Source organism: Rana temporaria, chromosome 12 (genome assembly GCF_905171775.1).
Source record: "Rana temporaria chromosome 12, aRanTem1.1, whole genome shotgun sequence".
NCBI lineage: Eukaryota > Metazoa > Chordata > Amphibia > Anura > Ranidae > Rana > Rana temporaria.
The window spans coordinates 32,316,666-32,339,328 of NC_053500.1; the positions used below are offsets into that span (position 1 = coordinate 32,316,666).

Below are 22,663 nucleotides of genomic sequence, written 5' to 3' on the forward strand. Positions count from 1 at the left end.
GCAGATGGACCACCTTTCTTCTACAACTTACATAGTCCCCCAACAAAAGACCTAATAATAGGTGGAGGGTAATTTGAGCAACAGTGCTGGAAAATGATAAATTTTATTGAGGCTCCCCGATAGTTTCCTCCTCTCTCTGCCTATTACCTGTATGCTGTTTTAAATACCGTATTTATCGGCGTATACCGCGCACTTTTTTGCCCTGAAAATCAGGGCAAAATTGTGGGTGCGCGGTATACGCCGATACCCGCTTTCCCGCGCAGAGTTTGAATACTGCGCCGACATATACCGAGCGCAGTACACTCGTGTATTGTCGGGCAGTCTCGGCTCCTCCCGCGCTGACGTCCTGGACGTACAGGACGTCAGCGCGGGTAGCCGAGCATTGCCGACAATACACGAGTGTACTGCGCTCTGTATATGTCGGCGCAGTATTCAAACTCGGCGCGGGAAACGAGCGGGGAGGACGCGAGGACGCCGCAGAAGGACGCCGGACCCGACGAAGAGGACACCCGAAGCCGCAGAAGGACGCCGGACCCGACGAAGAGGACACCCGAAGCCGCAGAAGGACGCTGGACCCGACGAAGAGGACACCCGAAGCCGCAGAAGGGCGCCGGACCCGACGAAGAGGACACCCGAAGCCGCAGAAGGCCCCCGGACCCGACGAAGAGGACACCCGAAGCCGCAGAAGGACACCGGACCCGACTAAGAGGACACCCGAAGCCGCAGAAGGACGCCGGACCCGACGAAGAGGACACCCGAAGCCGCAGAAGGACGCCGGACCCGACGAAGAGGACACCCGAAGCCGCAGACGGACCCGACGAGGCCGCCGCGCAAGACACCAAAACTGTAAGTACAAAAAAAACTTTTTTTCCACAGGATTCGGGGCAACTTTAGGGGTGCGCGGTATACGGGGGAGCGCGTTATAACGCGATAAATACGGTATGTAGGGCACAAAATGGAAGTGTACATAAATGAAAAAACAAAACACAAAATAGCTTGTCAGTCCTTGGAGAGAGGATGAACTTGACAAGAATTCTCCCATCCTTGACAATTTTAGCCATATTGTATTTTCTTACAGTGGTTTCCTACCGTGTTTCCCCGAAAATAAGACCTACCCCGAAAGTAAGACCTAGTGCTATTTTCCAGGAGGGATGCAAATCTAAGCCCTACCCCGAAAATAAGCCCTAGTTTGAGGTGCATGTGTACTCCTATAATCCACTCTGATACGGCAGTGTGCTGTGGCTGTGTATGTGTCTCTTTGATCTACGGTAGCAGTGTCAGGTGCCTTTGTTACAAAGCGGTGCTCAGCTCATCTCCCTGCTGGTCTCCTCCTCCTTCTCCCAGCTGTCGGCGAGGGATCTCGGGGCCCCTCCTTCCTCTGCAGTCACGGAAGGTACAGTCATCTCAGTGCAGAGGCTCAGCACTAAATCAACATGTCACACTGTGTGCATAACGATACTCCTGTCTCCAGGAGTCTTCCTGACAGGCAAGGAGGGAGAGAAACAGCACGTTATAAGACCTACCCCGAAAATAAGCCCTACTGGGTCTTTTGTGGTCAAAATTAATATAAGACCCGGGCTTATTTTCGGGGAAACACGGTATGTAATTCAGCTCCATCTTGTGGCCATAGTGCATAATTGCGGTATTCTCTGTGACCAATCAATAAGCACACAAATTTTTATCAAACTTTATCCCAACGATCACTCCATCCTCTTATCAGCAAAAAAATCAGTCCCAAAAAACACGCTAAACATAGTTAAAGTATAACTGAATTGAAGGCAATGTCTCTTTTAGTTTTGGAAAGGGATTAGAATACATGTCAGGTTTTTATAGTTGTCTGCACCCTGGGACTCTGAGAGGAGAGACGCTGTGTTTTCACACACAGCATCTCTGCTCTCTCCTCTGCTGCCCATTTACAGGACCCCTTTGTAATTTGTGAATGAGTTCAGAAAATACAAAGGCTTCTGTGAATGGGCAGCAGAGGGGAGGGACAGGCATACAGACAGCCAAGCACAACTGATTCAAGTGAATGGGGCTCTGCTTCGACCATCCTGCAATCATGCACAACAATAAAGTTACCACCTCATCCCTTTGAAACCAAACACATATTAATTTCACAGGTTCTGTGGCTGATTAAGGTGATAATTAAACTCACTTAGTGCATAATGTGCATTATATTAGCCTCAGAACCTGTGTAATTAATATGTGTTTGGTTTTAAAAGGACTGAAGTGGCAACCATACACAATGCGTGTGGTTGCGTTGTTGGCTGTCTAGTGTTTAGGGGGTAAAACAGGCAGTGAGGAGGCAATACAATACCCCCTCACCATCTGTCAAATGCTCTCTGAAGAGCGATCCAAATGCAAATTTAGTGTCAAACACTTAAGCTCGCCGCTGTCACCTGTTGCCCACCCGAGACAAGGTAAGTCCTGGGCAGATGAGGGGCACAGTGGCAGCACTTGGGGAACAGTGGCAGCACTTGGGGCACAGTGGCAGCATTTGGGGCACAGTGGCAGTGTTTGATGGGCACAGTGGCAGCATTTGGGGCACAGTGGCAATGTTTGATGGGCAAAGTGGCTGTGTTTGATGGGCAAAGTGGCTGCGTTTAATGGGCAAAGTGGCTGCATTTAATGGGCAAAGTGGCTGTGTTTGATGGCACAGTGGCTGCGTTTGATAGGCACAGTGGCTGCGTTTGATGGGCACAGTGGCAGCGTTTGATGGGCACAGTGGCAGTGTTTGGTACAGTGGCTGCGTTTGATGGGCACAGTGGCAGTGTTTGATGGCCACAGTGGCAGTGTTTGGTACAGTGGCAGGGTTTAATGGGCCCAGTGGTAGCGTTTGATGGTACAGTGGCTGCGTTTGGTACAGTGGCTGCGTTTGATGGGCACAGTGAGGCTGCACGCAAATATGCAGCCTTTCGGCAGCTGGGCCTTGGCACCGAGCGGCCGCATATTTGTGTGCAATAGCGCCGATAGAGCTGTGCCAAGAGCTAGCGGAAAGTTCCTGTTTGCTGCTGCGATCAGGAGCTTTCCGATCATGTGATCGCCATGACAGCCAATCACTGCAGTCACATGACCATAAGACCCACCCCGCCTCCCAGAATTGTAAAGCCCTTAGAGGGCCGGCAGGCTTCTAACTGGTTAAGCTGGTGCCAAGATCACTGCCCCAGATATCCTGTTTCGGGGTGGTTCCTTTTTCCTTGAGTCATCCTATGCAGTCACCCTCGCATGCAGAGACTAGAGTTGCATTTACCTAAACTATGTGCATCAACAGAAACACACAGCCCTATAGCCTAGGATGGCAAGGCACTCCCATCTCTCTTCTCCAAGCTAACAGGCGGATTTGAGACGAAAAAAAAACAAAAAACTGAGGGTTTAAAGGGGTTGTAAAGCTTTGTGTTTTTTCACCTTAATGCAGCCAATGCATTAAGGTGAAAAAACACCTTGCAGTGTCCGGCCCCCCCGTTTTACTTACCTGAGCCCCGAATTTCCGTAGGCGCGATCCCACGTCACTCTCTCCGCGGCTTCTTGGCTCTTCATTGGATAGATTGATAGCAGCGCAGCCATTGGCTCCCACTGCTGTCAATAAAATCCAATGACGCGGCCGCCCGGGGGGGCGGAGCCGATTCATACACTCGGCGTCTATGTGACCGTGCCTGCAGGACCCGTGGACTCGATGTCTGCCGGTGTTCTGCGATCACGTCACGGAGCTGCAGAACAGGGAGATGCCTATGTAAACAAGGCATTTTCCTGTTCTGCTTTGTGACAGGACACTGATCTACTGCTCCCTGTCATCGGGAGCAGTGATCAATGTCATGTCACTGTTAGCCCAGCCCCCACACAGTTAGGATCACTCCCTAGGACACACAATTAGCCCCTTCCTCGACCCCTAGTAGTTAACCTCTTCCCTGCCAGTGTCATTTACACAGTTATCAGTGGCCCAGATTCACGTAGAACCGGGCAAATCTGCGGCGGCGTAACGTATGACATTTACATTACGCCGCTGCAAGTTTTACGGGCAAGTGCTTGATTCACGAAGCACTTGCCTGTAAAGTTGCGGCGGCGTAGCGTAAATCCCCCGGCGCAAGCCCGCCTAATTCAAATGATCCGGGTAGGGGGCGTGGATCATTTAAATTAGGCGCATTCCCGCGCCGAACGTACTGCGCATGCGCCGTCCCTAAAATTTCCCAAACCAATTTCCGAAACCAATGACGTCGCAAGGACGTCATTGGTTTCGACGTGAACGTAAATGGCATCCAGCCCCATTCACGGACGAGTTACGCAAACAACGTAAAAATTTCAAATTTCGCCGCGGGACATCGTCCATACTTAACATTGGCTGCGCCTCCTAATAGCAGGAGCAACGTTACGACGAAAATGACTTACGCAAACGACGTAAAAAACTACCGCCGGGCGCACGTACGTTTGTGAATCGGCGTAAGTAGGTAATTTGCCTACTCTACGCTGAAAACTACGGGAGCGCCACCTAGCGGCCAGCGTGAGAATGCACCCTAAGATACGACGGCGTAAGAGACTTATGCCAGACGTATCTTAGGCTAATGTCGGCGTATCTAGCTTTCTGAATACAGAAAGTAGATACGCCGGCGCAGCTTGGCAATTACGCGGCGTATCTATGGATACGCCGGCGTAATTGTTCTCTGAATCTACCCCAGTGCATTTTTATAGCACTGATCGCTGTATAAATGACAATGGTCAAAAATAGCGTCAAAAGTGTACGAAGTGTCTGCCATAATGTCGCAGTCACAATAAAAATCGCAGATCGCCGCCATTACTAGTAAAATTTTGGCTTCATTTTATTTAATACAGCGATGTCCTATGAAAATCTCCATCTAGTAGCAATCTACTGTCATAAATTGTAGCAATTTATAGATTATACAATCACTGTACTGTATTGTGAATGATTGGCAGAATACATGACATTGTGTTAGTAATGATTATACGATGTATTCGTATAATATGCGGCATGATGGGAAAATGATGATGTGTAAGCACAGCTCGTGGCACATGAATACTTCTGTAATAAAGTGATGTATTGGACGTCGTAATTAGAATGCTATTGTAATTATCTGATCTAGCCTCACATCTCACATGGCACCGTATCTATAATTTTATTACTGTCATGTGACATAACTAACAAATGTCTCACAAGACAAGCTAATCCTTGTTGCCGGAAAGGCAGCATCTTTCATTACATAACAATACATTCCGGGTTTAATTAGTGCTGATATTGATATTGAGTCATCATGTGATGCTGTCACATGTGCAAGAAACACCAGTGGGTGCCTTTTAATTGTCATAGGTAACATGGAAAATGAATGCCGAGCTGTACACAAGCCTAACCAACATCAGGTTCATAAGAAACTAGATATGTGCATTCCCGTTCGTACGAATGTTATTTTCGTACGAAAATGTTAATTTTCGTACCCGCAGAATAATGTGTACATACGAAAAAATGTAAGCACCAAAATACGAAAACGACGGGATTACGAATGCGCTGCATAACGAACAACCGCAAATACGAACGAACGATCCGACGAAAATACGACAAAACGAAAACGGCAAAAGAACGAATATGACATCTATAACAAAAGACTTGCATTCTGTATTTTGTTTGAATCCTTGTTCTGTTCGTATTTTGATTTTCAGTCGTATGTTCATATGACATCTAACAAAAGATTTTCATTCTGTATTTTGTTTGAATCCTTTTTCTGTTTGTATGTTCATATGACATCTATAACAAAAGATTTTCATTCTGTATTTTGTTTGAATCCTTGTTCTGTTCGTATTTTGATTTTCAGTCGTATGTTCATTGTTCATATGACATCTAACAAAAGATTTTCATTCTGTATTTTGTTTGAATCCTTTCTCTGTTTGTATGTTCATATGACATCTATAACAAAAGATTTTCATTCTGTATTCTGAATTCCTTTTTTCTGTTCGTAATTTGGTTTCAAAATACAGAATGCAAATCTTTTGTTATAGATGTCATTTTAGTTTTTTTAAATGGGCAGTGAGTGTAGTTAGTTAGTGAAGCAGCTTCTCTTTTGTGCTGAGTACAGTAGTACAGTAAAGCCAAATAAACTTTTCTGTGGATTTTCGTCTGAAGGGAGATCAGTTGGCCAGACTTTTGAACCTGGAACCCAAAAATGGTTTTCTGATGGAGTTTAAAAACGAACGTTCGGTAAAACGATCGTTTTTATGTTTGTTGTTAAAAAAGTCTGACCAAGTGTATGGGGCTTAACAATAGTTAATATGGATGAACCGCGTGTTGAAAGTGCCGCGAATCCCGCGATATATTTACGAAAGTACAAAATGACGAAAATTCACGAAAATTATTGTCTAACAAGTAACGAACATGAATTAAACAGAATAACGAACCATCCCGCATGTACGAAAATAAAACGGTAACCAAAATACGAAACGATCGGAATACGAAAAAATCGCGTCATACGAAAAACGAACGTGAACGAACAGGAAAACGGGCGTCTTACGAAAAACGAACGGAAACAAACCTACGGAACGATACGAAACGGAACAAAAAAACTAAAAAAATATTCTGTGCACATGTCTATAAGAAACTTGGCTTGACTAGTATTGGTATTGATGTCCTGAAATGTGGAGGGTGTGATGGATATATATATATACATGAGTATAAGCCGACCCGAATATAAGCCAAGGAACCTTATTTTAACACATAAATATGGGAAAACTTATTGACTCGAGTATAAGCCTAGGGTAGAAAATGCAGCAGCTACTGTAAGTGGAAAAGAGGGTCAACAATACCCATCTGCAGCCTCACTGTGCCCATTTGCCGCCTCATTGTGCCTCACTGTGCCCATCTACAACCTCACTGTGCCTATTTGCATCCTTGTTGTGCCTCACTGTGCCCCTTTGCAGCTTTACTGTGCCCATTTGCAGCTTCACTGTGCCCATCTGCAGCCTCAATGTGCCCATCTACAACCTCACTGTGCCTATTTGCAGTCTCAAATGTTAGCTGCTTTGCAGTGTTATCTGTCACCTGATTTGCTGAAACGACAGACGCTGTGATTGGATGCCTATCAGGCGTCCAATCATATCAGAGGACGAGAGGAGGAGCGGGCGGGAGAAGACATCGGGGTCCAGGAAGAAATGGAGGACACCGGACAGCGCTCGCCGCTGTCACCCGCTGCCCACCCGAGACAAGGTAAGTGCCGGGCAGATGAGGGGCACAGTGGCAGCACTTGAGGAACAGTGGCAGCACTTGGGGCACAGTGGCAACATCTGGGGCACAGTGGCAGCATTTCAGGGCACAGTGACAGCATTTCAGGGCAGTGGCAACATTTGGGGCACAGTGGCAGTGTTTGATGGGCACAGTGGCAGTGTTTGATGGGCACAGTGGCAGTATTTGGGGCACAGTGGCAATGTTTGATGGGCAAAGTGGCTGTGTTTAATGGACAAAGTGGCTGCATTTAATGAGCAAAGTGTCTGCGTTTGATAGGCACAGTGTCTGCGTTTGATAGGCACAATGGCTGCGTTTGATGGGCAGAGTGGTTGCGTTTGATGGGCACAGTGGCTGCGTTTGATGGGCACAGTGGCAGCTTTTGATGGGCACAGTGGCAGTGTTTAGTACAGTGGCTACGTTTGATGGTCACAGTGGCAGCGCCAGCGTTTGATGGGCACAGTGGCAGCGTTTGATAGGCACAGTGGCAGTGTTTGGTACAGTGGCAGCATTTAATGGGCCCAGTGGCAGCGTTTGATGGTACAGTGGCTTTGTTTGATGGTACAGTGGCTGCGTTTGATGGTACAGTGGCTGCATTTGATGGGCACAGTGAGGCTGCAATTGAAAAAAAAATTTGGAGCACCAGCTGCCACTGATGGAGACAGACTCAAGATCTGAAAAGCCGAACTAGCCAGGAAGCTGAAGGCATTGTGTTTACATTGTTCGGGAGCTAATCAGATTTGTACTTCTGTTTTCTAAAAAAGTGACAGCTGGAATTTGATTGGCTGATTTCAAGAAAGACCTCTATAGTATTTCAGTACTCCTTAGACCAAGTATCTTTTTGGTTCTCCATTGCTGGTCCCAGGAAAGATAAAGCAAGCTGCTTAGAAGTAGACGAGGCTGCTTACTTTGAATGCGTAGTGTTTAATGGTGGCTATGACATCTTTGAAGAGGATCTTCGAGGTGAATGTGTGTCCATGGTAAATGACTGGCTCCCCATTGGTCCCCTCCCAACAGTCAAGCTCTACACAGCGGCAGCCATCCATAAACGCCCTACACGTAGGAATAAAAGAAGAAAAGAAAATTGTCAGTCTTGGTATAATTGTCACTATGTTTAAAGAGGAAGTAAAGCCTCCAGGAAAAAATAAATAAAAATACACCCTGAAAGACAAAGGTATAATGAGCTAGTATGCATAGCATACTGGCCCATTATGAATTACTTACCTGAGATCGAAGCCCCTGCAGCGGTCCTCGTTCCCCTCCTCCGTCGCTGCCATCTCTCCACGAGTGACTTCCTGGGTATCGCGGCTTCGGCGCTGGGAATGGCCGGAGCGGCGGTCCCGTTAGTGGCGGCATGAGCGTGGAAGCCGCCACTAACGGCGCGATCGCTGTTAGAAGCGCCACGCTCAGTGCGCCTGCGCGCCATTGTCTACAGCGGCGCCTGTCTTTTGCAAATATCTCCTTAACCGTGTAGGTTTAGGAGATATTTCTTGTTCCTACAGGTAAGCCTTAATCTTGGCTTACCTGTAGGTAAAAGTGGTCTGTAAGGGTTTATGAAACACAAGGCAGAATGCTCAACCAGGAAGGGGTGTCCATGATGAAAAAGTTCTATAAGGGTTGAATTAAAGTCTTACTAAACCCAGGACCCGGTATTCACTATATCTGGTCTCACACAGTGCACAAAACATGGAAATGCAATCATTTTAATAAATATAAACTGATAAATATCTTTTCTCATCAGCAGTATATAGCAGTCTTGTAACTTCTATCAGTGTCCTGTCGAGCACTGGTTAGAGCTTGTAGGAGGAGTTTTGATTCTCCCATGATTGTCCTATGAGGCTGCAGGACCCATGACCCTCTGTCTGGACAGCGCTGATTGGCCCTGTGCCGATCACATGCCCCCTCCCAAAATATGCCTCACTTCCTGTTTTGTCTGCCAACAGGAAGCGAGAAGTACTCTTTCGCAGCAATATAAAAGGACAGAGGTTTTAACCCTTTCCCACTCAATTGAAAACCTTAAAGGGGAGTTCAAGGCATTTTCAATGTTTATTAAAGCGGATGTCTGCTGAAAAAAAAATATTAAAAGCCAGCAGCTACAAATACTGCAGCTGCTGACTTTTAATGTTAGGACACTAACCTTTCCTGGAGTCCAGCTCCATCCGCAGCAGAAGACGAGCGATCGCTCGTCACTCTGCTGCTCCCCCCGCCATCCTCGGTGAGGGAACCAGGAAGTGAAGCTCTCCGGCTTCACTGCCCGGTTCCCTACGGCGCATGTGCGAGTCGCGTTACGCCTGCCGATTGGCTCCCGCTGTGTACTGGGAGCCGAGTGTTCCCAGAACACAACGGGGGGACGGGGGACGGGAGGTGATGTCAAGCCCGCAGTCTGCCCGAGACTGTGTGGCCGGAAGTGGATGCAAATACCTGTCTTTAGACAGTTATCTGCACACCCCTCCCCCCTGAAAGGTGTCAAATGTGACACCGGAGGGGGGGAGGGTTCCGATCAGTTCGACTTTAGGCTGGAGCTCCGCTTTAAAAGTCAGCAGCTACAAAAAGTGTAGCTGCTGGCTTTTAATAAACATACACTCACCTGCTCCACGTTCCAGTGACGCGCCGGCCGGAGCTCCGCTCCTCTCCCCCCCCCCTCTCCAGCCGGCGTCCTCATTGTTACTGTGGGCACCCGGCCGTGACAGCTTTCGGCTTCACAGCCGGGCACTCACTGCGCATGCGCGAGCGGCGCTGCGCTCTCTGATTGGACAGGCGATCGCATTCCTGACTTTTTTCAGCAATTGTCCTCACCTGATATAGGATTCGGTGCTGCTGGTTCCCACCAGCTGGTGGTTGGTTAGGTAGGTGTTATGGGAGCTGGAGATGAAGTAATGGCTTAGGGGTTGATTCATATCCTGATAGACTTTCCTGTGTTTTTCACTAAAGATGTCTCCCTCTGTGGACAGCAGGTACATCATGAAGCCCTCCTGCATCATCAGGTCATGCTGCTTGGCTGGGGGCAGAAAACACAAAAATCACATCCAATGACAAATCCTGAGGCTGCCGTGTGGGGAGAAATCATGAAATATGATGCTGACTGAGGCCAGATGAACCAATGGCAGCACCAAATAAACGTCCAAGAATAGATTCATGGCAAAATGGTATAAATTAATTATATCATTAAATTACCGTGGTCCTTTGTTTGGCGCTCTCATTGATTTATATGTATTTTATTATTATTATTATGATTATTATAGGATTTATATAGCCCCAACAGTTTACGCAGAGCTTTACAACTTGAAGGGGTTGTAAAGCTTCGTGTTTTTTCACCTTAAGGCCCATTTCACACTGGGGCGTTTTTAGAGCGTTATTCAAGCGTTATTCAAGCGTTTTTCGAGCGTTATTCGAGCGTTATTCAAGTGTTTTTCGAGCGTTTTTCGAGCGTTATATAAGCGTTATTCGAGTGTTTTTCGAGGGTTATTCGAGCGTTATTCAATCGTTATTCAAGTGTTATTCAAGTGTTATTGGAGCAGTATTCGAGCGTTATTCGAGCGTTATTCAAGCGTTTTTCGAGCATTATTCAAGCGTTATTCAAGCGTTTTTCGAGCTTAATTCAAGCGTTATTCAAGCGTTATTCGAACAAAGCCTCATCTGCAATCCCAATGTGCTGGTAAAGCATCGCTAAGACCCCAACGTTTTAGGGCGTTTTTGCAGTGCCTCAGTGTGAAAGGGTAAGGCATTTTTACAGCGCTTTTTAACCAGGTAACAAACAGCCCTATAGACGAAATACGTCTACAAGGCGGTTGCTTAACTCTGGGAGGACGTCCATGGACGTCCTCCCAGAATCGCGCTCCCGCGCGCCCTCTGGGGCGCGCAAACGGGAATGTCCGTGATCGCTGGGTCCTCCGGACCCGGCGGATCACGGAGCACGGTAAATCGCCGCTGATAACGGTGGTTTACCACGTGATCGCTCCGTCCAATGACGGAGCGATCACTTGTAAACAAACCGGCGTCATGTGATGACGCCGGTTCCTCCCTCCCCTCTCTGTACCGAACGGTACAGTGTGAGAGAGGAGAGTGGGGAGAGCGGAAGCAGCAGCAGCTGCTGTGGGCTGGATCTGTGACAAATGCAGTCACAGATCCAGCCATCCATCCCTCCCTGTGCAATACTCTGCAATAACATAAATACTCTGCAATACCCCCCATACTCTGCAATACCCCAAAATACTCTGCAATACCCCAAAATACTCTGCAATACCCCCCCACACTCTGCAACGTCGCCTATGGGGATTTTTAAGTAGCAAAGTTTGGAGGGTGACATGTTGGGTATCTATTTACTCGGCGTAACTTCATCTTTCACATTTATGCAAAAAAATTAAGAAAAAATACTAAATTTGCTAAATTTTATAACAGAAACAAAGAAAAATTCTTTTTTTTTTACAGTCTTTTTTCTCTTATAGCGCAAAAAATAAAAAACCCAACGGTGATTAAATACCACCAAAAGAAAGCTCTATTTGTGTGAAAAAAAGGACGAAAATTTCATTTGGGTACAATGTTGTATGACTGAGTAATTGTCATTCAAATTGTGAGAGCACCGAAAGCTGAAAATTGGTCTGGTTATTAAGTGGGTTTATGTGCCCAGTGGTCAAGTGGTTAATTCATTTCAATGTAGAGGGGCGTTTTTGGAGCGTTTTTTTTCAGCGCCCAAAAGCTGCTCCAAAGATGCTGCTTGCAAGACTCAGTGTAAAAGGGTCCATTGAGATGCATGGAGAGCGTTTTTGGAGCGTTTTAATAGTGCTATTTTTAACGCTAAAACACTGTAAAAACGCTTCAGTGTGAAAGGGGTCTAATGCAGGGGTCAAGTCCTGGGGAAAAAAGTGTGGGAACTCCCACCCAGATCCACTCCCCCACCAAAAAAAAATAAAAAATGATACGCTCTTATGCATAATTACTAAACCGCATGTTTTTTTTCCGATCCACTGTACCTTAGTAATCCTTTATGTTACTTTAAGCAAGTTCTTTCTAAATCCTGTGATAACTCGCGGCAGATCTCCGCAAAGTCTCCTGGGAACAATGACAAAAGCTCTCAGGAGACATTGCGGCATCAAGGATTACTAAGGTTCGCCTGCCTCTGACAGTGACACGAGCTGGGCATCGCCGCTTAGTGAAGGATTGGCTCAGGTGGCTTGACTGCTCGAGGCTGCTCTAGTCCTGCAAAGGGAACTGCGTTCCTGCTGTGAAAAAAGTGCAGGGACTCCGTTCCCACGCGTTCCCGCAGGACTTGAGCCCTGGTCTAATCCAACCCATGCATTAAGGCAGGGGTGTCAAATTCAATTTCATTGTGGGCCGCATCAGCATTATGATTGCCCTCAAAAGGGTCGGTTGTATCTGTAAGATTAGATGTCCTGCGCATTCCCTCCCCTTTACATTAGATGTCAAGAGCCACCCCCGCTTAAGAATTTGAGTCCCCCACTCTCCCTTACATCACAGTGCATCCCTTTTCCTTATGCTGCTGCTGGGAAGAAGCTGGAGGCATTGCTTGAAAACAGAAAGTAAGGGTCTGGAGGAGGGTTGGAGCTCTCCTGCAGCTGCAGGAGAGGTGCGAGGGCCTGGAGGGCCGGATTTGGCCCACGGGCCTTGTGTTTGACACCTGTGCATTAAGGTGAAAAAAACCCGGGCCCGCAATGGTTTTCCCCAGCTTGAGGCGGCTTTTCATTGGAGCTGATAGCAGCGCAGCCGTTGGCTCCCGCTGCTGTCAATCAAATCAATGACGGGCAAGGCCGAGAGATACAGTCAGCGGCTATGGCTATGGAGTGCGCCCGCAAGCTAAGCCCCTTGGGAAAGCCCTTCCCAGAACGGGGGTTAGCTGTTGCGGGGAGGAGCCGAGACAGCCGCCGTCGTACGAGAATTTTCGTATGGAGAGTAACCAAGAGACTAGCAAGCAACAAAAAAACGTTCATCTGAAAATCTGATCGTGTGTAAGAGGCTTTAGTGATTAATGAGCAGGGGCGGGGTTTGCGGTGAGCTCCTGAGATAGAATCTCGTAAACTGGAAGATCAAGGAGAACAAGTTTCTTGCATGGAGGCCTACAAATGTCACCACACCCACCCATAACACCTACATAATACAAACATATACAATCCACCAGTGTGTCACTAGATCATAGACGCCAAGGGAACGTCTAACGTCTATAACAAATCACATCTCACTGCTGAGGGCTGATCACAGGACATCATGAAAGGATATCTAATCCAAAAAGACAAAACAAAATTGTAATATATCACATACACTATATTGTCAAAAGTATTGGGACGCCTGCCTTTACATGCACTTTAACCGCCTCAATACAGGGCTTTAAAACCCACCTCCATACCAGGCCTATTCTGGCACTTCTCTCCTACATGTACAAATCATCATTCTTTTGCTAGAAAAATTACTCAGAACCCCCAAACATTATATATGTTTTTTTAGCAGACACCCTAGGGAATAAAATGGCGGTCATTGCAACTTTTTTTCTCGCACAGTATTTGCCTAGAAATTTTCGGCTGTGTAACTTAAATCCGTCCGGCGCAAGGCGTTCCTATTTTCATGGGGCGAGTCCCATTTAAATTAGGCGCGCTCCCGCGCCGGACGTACTGCGCCGCCGGGCACCCGCAATTGCTCGTTACAGACCGGGGACCGGGAGCTGTGTGTGTAAACACACAGCTCCCTGTCCTGTCACCGGGGGAAACGCTGATCTTCTGTTCATACAATGTATGAACAGAGGATCAGTGATTTCCCCTAGTGAGGCCACCCCCCCCCACAGTAAGAACACACCCAGGGACATACTTAACCCCTTCCCCGCCCCCTAGTGTTAACCCCTTCACTGCCAGTGGCATTTTTATAGTAATCCAATGCATTTTTATAGCACTGATCGCTATAAAAATGCCAATGGTCCCAAAAATGTGTCAAAAGTGCCTGAAGTGTCCGCCATAATGTCGCAGTAACGAAAAAAAATCGCTGATCGCCGCCATTACTAGTAAAAAAAATATATTAATAAAAATGCCATAAAAATACCCCCTATTTTGCAAACGCTATAACTTTTGCGCAAACCAATCAATAAACGCTTATTGCGATTTTTTTTAACAAAAAATATGTAGAAGAATACGTATCGGCTTAAACTGAGGGAAAAAAATCATTTTTTTATATATTTTTGGGGGATATTTATTATAGCAAAAAGTAAAAAATATTAATTTTTCTCAAAATTGTCGCTCCATTTTTGTTTATAGCGCAAAAAATAAAAACCGCAGAGGTGATCGAATACCACCCAAAGAAAGCTCTATTTGTGGCGAAAAAAGGACGCCAATTTTGTTTGGGAGCCACGTCGCACGACCGCGCAATTGTCAGTTAAAGCGGCGCAGTCCCGGATCGCAAAAAGTGCTCTGGTCTTTGGGCAGCAATATGGTCCAGGGGTTAAGTGGTTAAGCGTATTCTGGAAACCAGATACGCTTAAATTAGGCTAAGATACGAGCGGCGTAAGTCTCCTACGCCATCGTATCTTAGGGTACATATTTACGCTGGCTGTTGTTTTCCGCGTTGAATGTGTAAATGAGCAAGATACGCCGATTCACGAACGTACGTACGTACGCCCGTCGCATTTACGCCGTTTACGTAAGACATACGCCGGCGTAAAGATAAAGCTGGTCTCTAGGTGGCGCAGCCCATGCAAAGTATGGACGTCGGAAAAAGCGTATCTTTTTACGTCGTTTGCGTAAGTCGTACGCGAATAGGGCTGTGCGTAAGTTACGTTCTCGTCGTAGGCAGTGTTCGACGTATCTTAGGCATTCTATCCGACGCATGTGCACTGGGATACGTCCACGGACGGCGCATGCGCTGTACGATCAAAACGTCAATTACGTGGGGTCATGCCTTATTAACATAAAACACACATACCTCTTCCCAATTTGAATTAGCCGCGCTTACGCCGGCACATTTACACTACGCCGCCGTGACTTAGGACGCAAGTGCTATGTGAATACAGCACTTGCCTCTCTAACTTGCGGCGGCGTAGCGTAAATGACCTGCGCTACGCCGGAACAAAGAAGTGCCGCTCTACCTGAATCCGGCTAATAGTTGGGAGCATGAAATAGTCCAGAATGTCTAGATATTCTGATGCCTTAAGAGCTCCCTTCACTGGAACTAAGGGGCCAACCCAACCCCCCAAAAAAACAACCCCACACCATAACCCCCCCTCCACCAAATGATTTGGACCAGTGCACAAAGCAAGGCCCATAAAGACATGGATGAGCGAGTTTGGGGTGGAGGAACTTAACTGGCCTGCACAGAGTCCTGACCTCAACCCGATAGAACACCTTTGGGATGAATTAGAGCGGAGACTGGGAGCCAGGCCTTCTCATCCAACATCAGTGCCTGATATCACAAATGCGCTTCTGGAAGAATGGTCAAACATTCCCACAGACACTCCTAAACCTTGTGGACAGCCTTCCCAGAAGAGTTGAAGCTGTTCTAGCTACTAAGGGTGGGCCAACTCCATATGGAACCCCACAGACTAATGCCCCGTACACACGATCAGACATTCCGACAACAAAACCGTGGATTTTTTTCCGACGGATGTTGGCTCAAACTTGTCTTGCATGCACACGGTCACACAAATGTTGTCGGAAATTGCGAACGTCAAGAACGCGGTGACGTATAACACTATGACGAGCCGAGAAAAATTAAGTTCAGTGATTCCGAGCATGCGTTGAATTGATTCCGAGCATGCGTAGAATTTTTGTGCTTTGAATTGTGTACACTCCCCTTGTCAATTCACAAAATGCCTTGTATTATGTTCACAATACAGTACACAGCAAAAAATAGAATATATATATATATTTTTTTATGGAGTTCCACTTTACACCTGACTGTGGTGGTGCCTACACTGGCTGCTGATATGAAAGAAGAGGCAAAGAGCAAGAGTGAGTTTTCACTTCAGCCCCTAAACTAAAACTGGCTTTACACCATGACTAAGCTCCTAGGGGGTGGGGTGAAATGTATTGGGGGCGTGGCCAGGCTGAGGTTGCCACTTTCACACTGATTCTAGGGGCTACTCAGATGCGCGGCTACAGGGATCCTACCCTTCTGTACAAGCCTTACTCCTATAGATGTCTTCTATCTAACCAATTCCTCTATCCACGCTACGCAGTGCTGACAGAGGAATCTCCAGCCACTGGTTTCACATTTTGACAGCTGGCCCCGCCCGAATAGTGCCTGCATCTGATTGGATGGAGGCGTTGTTTGGCTGACAATTGTCTACCTGGCTCTAATTTTTAATCGGGGAATCCTGAGCAGGAGGTGGGCAACTGAGCAAATTTTGGCCAGTTCCTGTGCCAGTAAGTGGCCCTGTTGACCATCCCCCGCCCGATATCCCTCGATTAGCTTGTGTATGGCCAGGTTAACGCTGGCGGGCCAAAGCTCTAACATGTTCAAGCCTGGAGGATGTATTTATAAACTACATTAAGTTCAGACGTGTTCAGAGACCACAGAAGGAATTCACTGACCACAGAAGAAATTACAGACTCTAAAAAAAATCAAGAACACGTCTACAGATCGTGCCTACATTTGTTTGGGCCATGGGTACCCATATGGCCAGATGTTTCTGAAAACCTGAACGTCACCACTTTGCGCTTGTTGGACATCTTTCCAAAACCCAGTCCTTTAACTGCTTGCCGATCGTATAACTTGGCGATCCTGCACTTTCCTCTGTGAGGCGCGTGCCGCCGCTGGTCCACTACAGCTGTGACCAGGGGCAGACTGACAACTCAAGATGGCCCCCGGGCAATAGGAGATTATGGGGCCCCACAGGCAATAGATTATGGGCCCATACAGTATACATACACAGTATACACACACACATGAAGTATACACACACATACAGTACACACATACATACAGTACACACATACAGTATACATACACAGTATACACACACACATAAAGTATACATACACAGTATACACACATAGAGTATACATACACAGTATACACACAAAGAGTATACATACACAATATACACACACAGTATACACACACACACATACAGTATACATACACAGTATTCGCAGTATCCAACGATTCGCGCTAAATCCCGAGATATTATCCCGAGTTTTTGCTTCCCACCGCGATTACTGTGATTCACGCTAAATCCCGCTATTCGCGGTAAAAGCTGCTGTCCCGCGATTTGCGTCAAACCCCCCCCCCCCCCCGCTCAACAGCTCCGATCCAGGGAGCCCCGCCCCGCTCATCAACTTACATCTGCGCCCCCGATCCCCGGAATCCCACCCCCCCACTCAACAACTCTTTGTTTCGCGATCCAGCCACCCCCCCCCCCCCGCTCAACAACTTCGTTTGGGGGGTATGCTCATTTGTCCCTCATTCTGAAGTTGAAAAGTTGGGAGGTATGATACAGTATACATACACAGTATACACACACGGTATACACACACATACAGTATACTTACACAGTATACACACACAGATACAGTATACACACACAGTATACACACACACACACATACAGTATACATACACAGTATACACACACATACAGTATACATACACAGTATACACACATACAGTATACATACACAGTATACACACACAGATACAGTATGCACACACAGTATACACACATACAGTATACATACACAGTATACACACACAGATACAGTATGCACACACAGTATACACACATACAGTATACATACACAGTATACACACACAGTATACACATACAGTATACATACACAGTATACACACACAGATACAGTATACACACATACAGTATACACACATACAGTATACACACATACAGTATACATACACAGTATACACACACAGATACAGTATGCACACACAGTATACACACATACAGTATACATACACAGTATACACACACAGTATACACATACAGTATACATACACAGTATACACACACAGATACAGTATACACACATACAGTATACATACACAGTATACACACATACAGTATACATACACAGTATACACACACAGTATACACATACAGTATACATACACAGTATACACACACAGATACAGTATACACACATACAGTATACATACACAGTATACACACACACAGTACACACACATACAATTTACATACACAGTATACACACACACACACACATACAGTATACATACACAGTATACACACACACAGACACACAATATACACACACAGTATACACACACAGTGTACATACACACAGAATACACATACACACACTGAAAAGGTCAGTCCGCCCCTGGCTGTTATTATACACATCGGGAGCTGATCGGTGGGTACGACAGACCCGATGTCCGCTGGCACCCGCCGATGCTTCAGTACAGAGGCAGAATGGTGATCTGCCTATGTAAACAAGGCAGATCGCTGTTCTGTCAGTAGGGAAGACATTGATCCAGTGTCTCTGCAAAACAGGATCATGGATCAATGCCTTCACATAGTAAAAGCACCTCCCCCACAGTGAGAAAGCACAGGCTAGGCACACAGTTAACCCTTTGATCGCCCCTGATGTTAACCCCTTTCCCAGCCAGTGTCATTAGTACAGTGACAGTGCATATTTTTTAGCGCTGATCACTGTATTAGTATTACTGGTTCCCAAAAAGTGTCAAAAGTAAATGTTAGTTAGCATCCGATCTGTCCGCCTATTGGATACCTAGGAGGAGGGGAGGGGACGCATGGCGGAAGCGAGGTGGAGAAGAGCCGCTGGCCGATGTCTGGATGCCCGATGTTAGTGTCATCGGTTCCCGCAAAGTGTCAAAAGTATAAAAAGGCTATAATTCGCTGATCGCTGCAATTACTAGTGAAAAGTAAAAAAATATCCCATAGTTTGGAGACACTATAACTTTTGCACAAACCAATCAATAGGAGCTTATTGGAGTTTATTTTACCAAAAATATGTAGCAGAATACATATTGGCCTAAATGTATGAAGAAATTAGATTTTTTTTAATATGTTTTATAACAGAAAGTAAAAATATTTTTTTTTTTTTTCAAATTTGTTGGTCTTTTTTTGTTTGTAGCGCCGTTAAAAAGAAACGTCATTTACGTGGGGTCAAGCTGCATTAACGTAAAACACGCCCACATCTTAGTCATTTGAATTCCGCGCCCTTACGCCGACACATTTACACTACGCCGCCGTAACTTACGGCGCAAATTCTTTCAGGATACGGAAAATACGCTGTAAGTTACGGCGGCGTAGTGTATCTGAGATACGCTACGCCGGCCTTAAAAATGCGCCGAGGTACGTGGATCTGGCCCTACATCTCCATATTAGTTCAAATTTATATTTCTATATATATTTTTTTTTTTATATAGATATATATTCTTTACACTATTGTACAGACATTTATTTGTAGAGAACCCTCGATAGATTGTATCTATATTTTCTACTTTTTCAATAATTATATAACTGAATAACCTTTATATGGTAATTTTACTGTAATTGAAACCTCTTATTGTACCACAATGTAACCTCAATAAAAAAAAGTTTTTAAACAAAAAAAAAAAGCTTTATTTGCGGGCAAAAAAAGGACGTACATTTTATTTGGGTACAGCGTCGCACGACCGCGCAATTGTCAGTTGAAATAACGCAGTGTCGTATCGCAAAAAATGGCCTGGTCTTAAAGGGGGGTAAATCTTCCGGGCGTTAATTTGGATTTGGATAGCAAATCTCGGTAACAGCGGCTAGAAATTACGTGACATCAGTGTGTGAGAATTGTCTGCAAGGTGATAAATGGGCGTTGTGTACAGCGAATGCTTCTCATGAAGCTGTGTGTGTTGGTGACACTTCGCCCGTAATGTCTCTTTTTTCCCATTTAGAAATCATTACCGGTTTAACCAGTTTTTGGTCCTTTGTTCTTATCATTACCAAGTCACACCGGTGATGATAATATTCCAGCACTGAGTACCTTAATGTTTGGTCCTTTTGTATTTATAGTCCCAGAAAGGTGACACAACGGCACTCCCAGGCAGGGCCGCCATCAGGGGGGTACAGGAAGTACACCTGTAAGGGGCCCGGAGGTCCCCAGAGGCCCGGATGGCAACCCCCTTTTAAAAAAAAAGGTGTCCGGAGGTCCCAGGGAGCCGGAAAGCCCCCAGGGCCCTGGATGGCAACCCCCCTTTTTTTATTTATTTTTTTATAAAAAAAAAAATTATATATTTTTTAATTTTTATTTATATATATTTTTTATTATTATTATTAAAGGTCACAGAGGTCCCCAGGGCCCCGGATGGCAACTCCCCCCCTTTTTTTTATAAAAAAAGTTTTACATTTTTTATATATATATATATATATATATATATATATATATATATATATATATATATATATATATATTTTTTTTTTTATATAAATTTGTGGCAACCCCCCTTTTTTTTTATAAATGTTTATTTTTTTATGTTTATTTATATATATATATATATTTTAATTAACAGGCTCAGAGGTCCCCAGGGCCCCGGATGGCAAACCCCCCCCCCCCTTTTTTTTATAAAAAAATGTTTTACATTTTTATATATATATATATATATATATATATATATATATATATATATATATATATATATATATATATATACATATTTTTTATTTTTTATATATAAATTTGTGGCAACCCCCCCTTTTTTTATAGATGTTTATTTTTTTATGTTTATTTATATATATATTTTTTTTTAAATTAAAAGGCTCAGAGGTCCCCAGGTTATACACACATATATATATATATATATATATTTTTTTTATATAAATTTGTGGCAACCCCCCCCTTTTTTTTTATAAATGTTTATTTTTTTTATGTTTATTTATATATATATATATATATTTTTAATTTAAAAGTCTCAGAGGTCCCCAGGGACCCGGATGGCAACCCCCCTCTTTTTTTTTATAAAAAATGTTTTACTTTTTTATATATATATATATATATATATATATATATATATATATATATATATATATATATATATATATATATATTATTTTTTTTTATATAAATTTGTGGCAACCCCCCCTTTTTTATAAAAGTTTATTTTTTTATGTTTATTTATATATATATATAAACATAAAAAAATAAACTTTTATAAAAAAAGGGGGGGGGGGTTGCCACAAATGTATATAAAAAAAAATATATATATATATAGAAAAATGTAAAACATTTTTTATAAAAAAAAAGGGGGGGTTGCCATCCGGGGCCCTGGGGACCTCTGAGCCTTTTAATTTAAAAAAAAAAAAATATATATATATATAAATAAACATAAAAAAATAAACATTTATAAAAAAAAGGGGGGGGGGGTTGCCACAAATTTATCTAAAAAAAAATATATATATATATATAAAATGTAAAACATTTTGTAGAGAGCAGAGTGCAGGCGAACTTTCAGCGTCTGTAGAGAGGGGAAGAATGCGACCTAGCCGTCTTGTGCCCAACAGGCAGGTGTCCAGAGAAGTGCATACCCCACGCTTTCCCTCCTTGTCAGGAACCTTCCCTGCCATTAGTACTGTCCCAACCAAATAGGGTACATGTCCCTACTCTACCAACTTGCAAATGCACCATACCTGAGAAGCAAGGCCTTAAATAGGCTCTGCCTGACCCAAGATGGCTGCCAGAGTCACATGGGACAGCAGCATCAAATCAGATGCTCCTCAGAGATCCAGGAAACCATAGAGGAGCTGTGTTCCTCCTGACTTCCTTTCTAACTGCCGTGCTGCTGTGGTAGAGCGCCACCTGCGGTGGAGAAAGTAGACTGCACCTGCTTATCAAACATGAATTGTGGCCAAACAACACAGAACTACTGCCGCAAAAGTCCCATTAGTACTTAGGCCCAGATTCTGAAAGGGCTTACGACAGCGCAACGTCATGTGCGCCGTCGTAAGTCCTAATCTGGGCCGTCGTATCTATGCGACTGATTCTTAGAATCAGTTACGCATAGATAACCATTAGATCCGACAGGCGTAAGGCTCTTACACTGTCGGATCTTAAATGCATTTTTTTTTTCGCCGCTAGGTGTCGCCTCCGTCGTTTTCCCGATCGAGTATGCAAATTAGCAAAATACGCGAATTCCCGAACGTACGCGCGGTCGACGCAGTGAAGATACGATGTTTACGTTAGATTTGCGACGCGTAAAGTTGCCTCTGCTATATGAGGGGCAACCAATGTTAAGTATGGCCGTCGTTCCCGCGTCGAAATTTAAAAACTTACGTCGTTTGCGTAAGTCGTCCGTGAATGGCGCTGGACGCCATTTACGTTAACGTCGAAACCAATGACGTCCTTGCGACGTCATTTAGCGCAATGCACGTCGGGAAATTTTAGGGACGGCGCATGCGCAGTACGATCGGCGCGGGAACATGCCTAATTTAAATGATCCACGCCCCCTACCCGGATCATTTGAATTAGGCGGGCTTGCGCC

The 22,663-nt window shown here is 44.9% G+C and overlaps 1 protein-coding gene across 1 annotated transcript in view; it reads right to left on the bottom strand.

The window, feature by feature from the left end:
* PLCD3 (phospholipase C delta 3) overlaps positions 1 to 22,663 on the bottom strand; it is a 99,453-nt gene that overhangs the window by 24,030 nt on the left and 52,760 nt on the right. Inside the window, exons 6-7 of the mRNA XM_040331618.1 lie at positions 10,013 to 10,214; positions 8,125 to 8,269 (exon numbers count right to left, since the gene is read on the bottom strand). Coding sequence (XP_040187552.1) covers positions 8,125 to 8,269; positions 10,013 to 10,214 — 347 coding nt within the window. The remainder of the gene's footprint in view (positions 1 to 8,124; positions 8,270 to 10,012; positions 10,215 to 22,663) is intronic.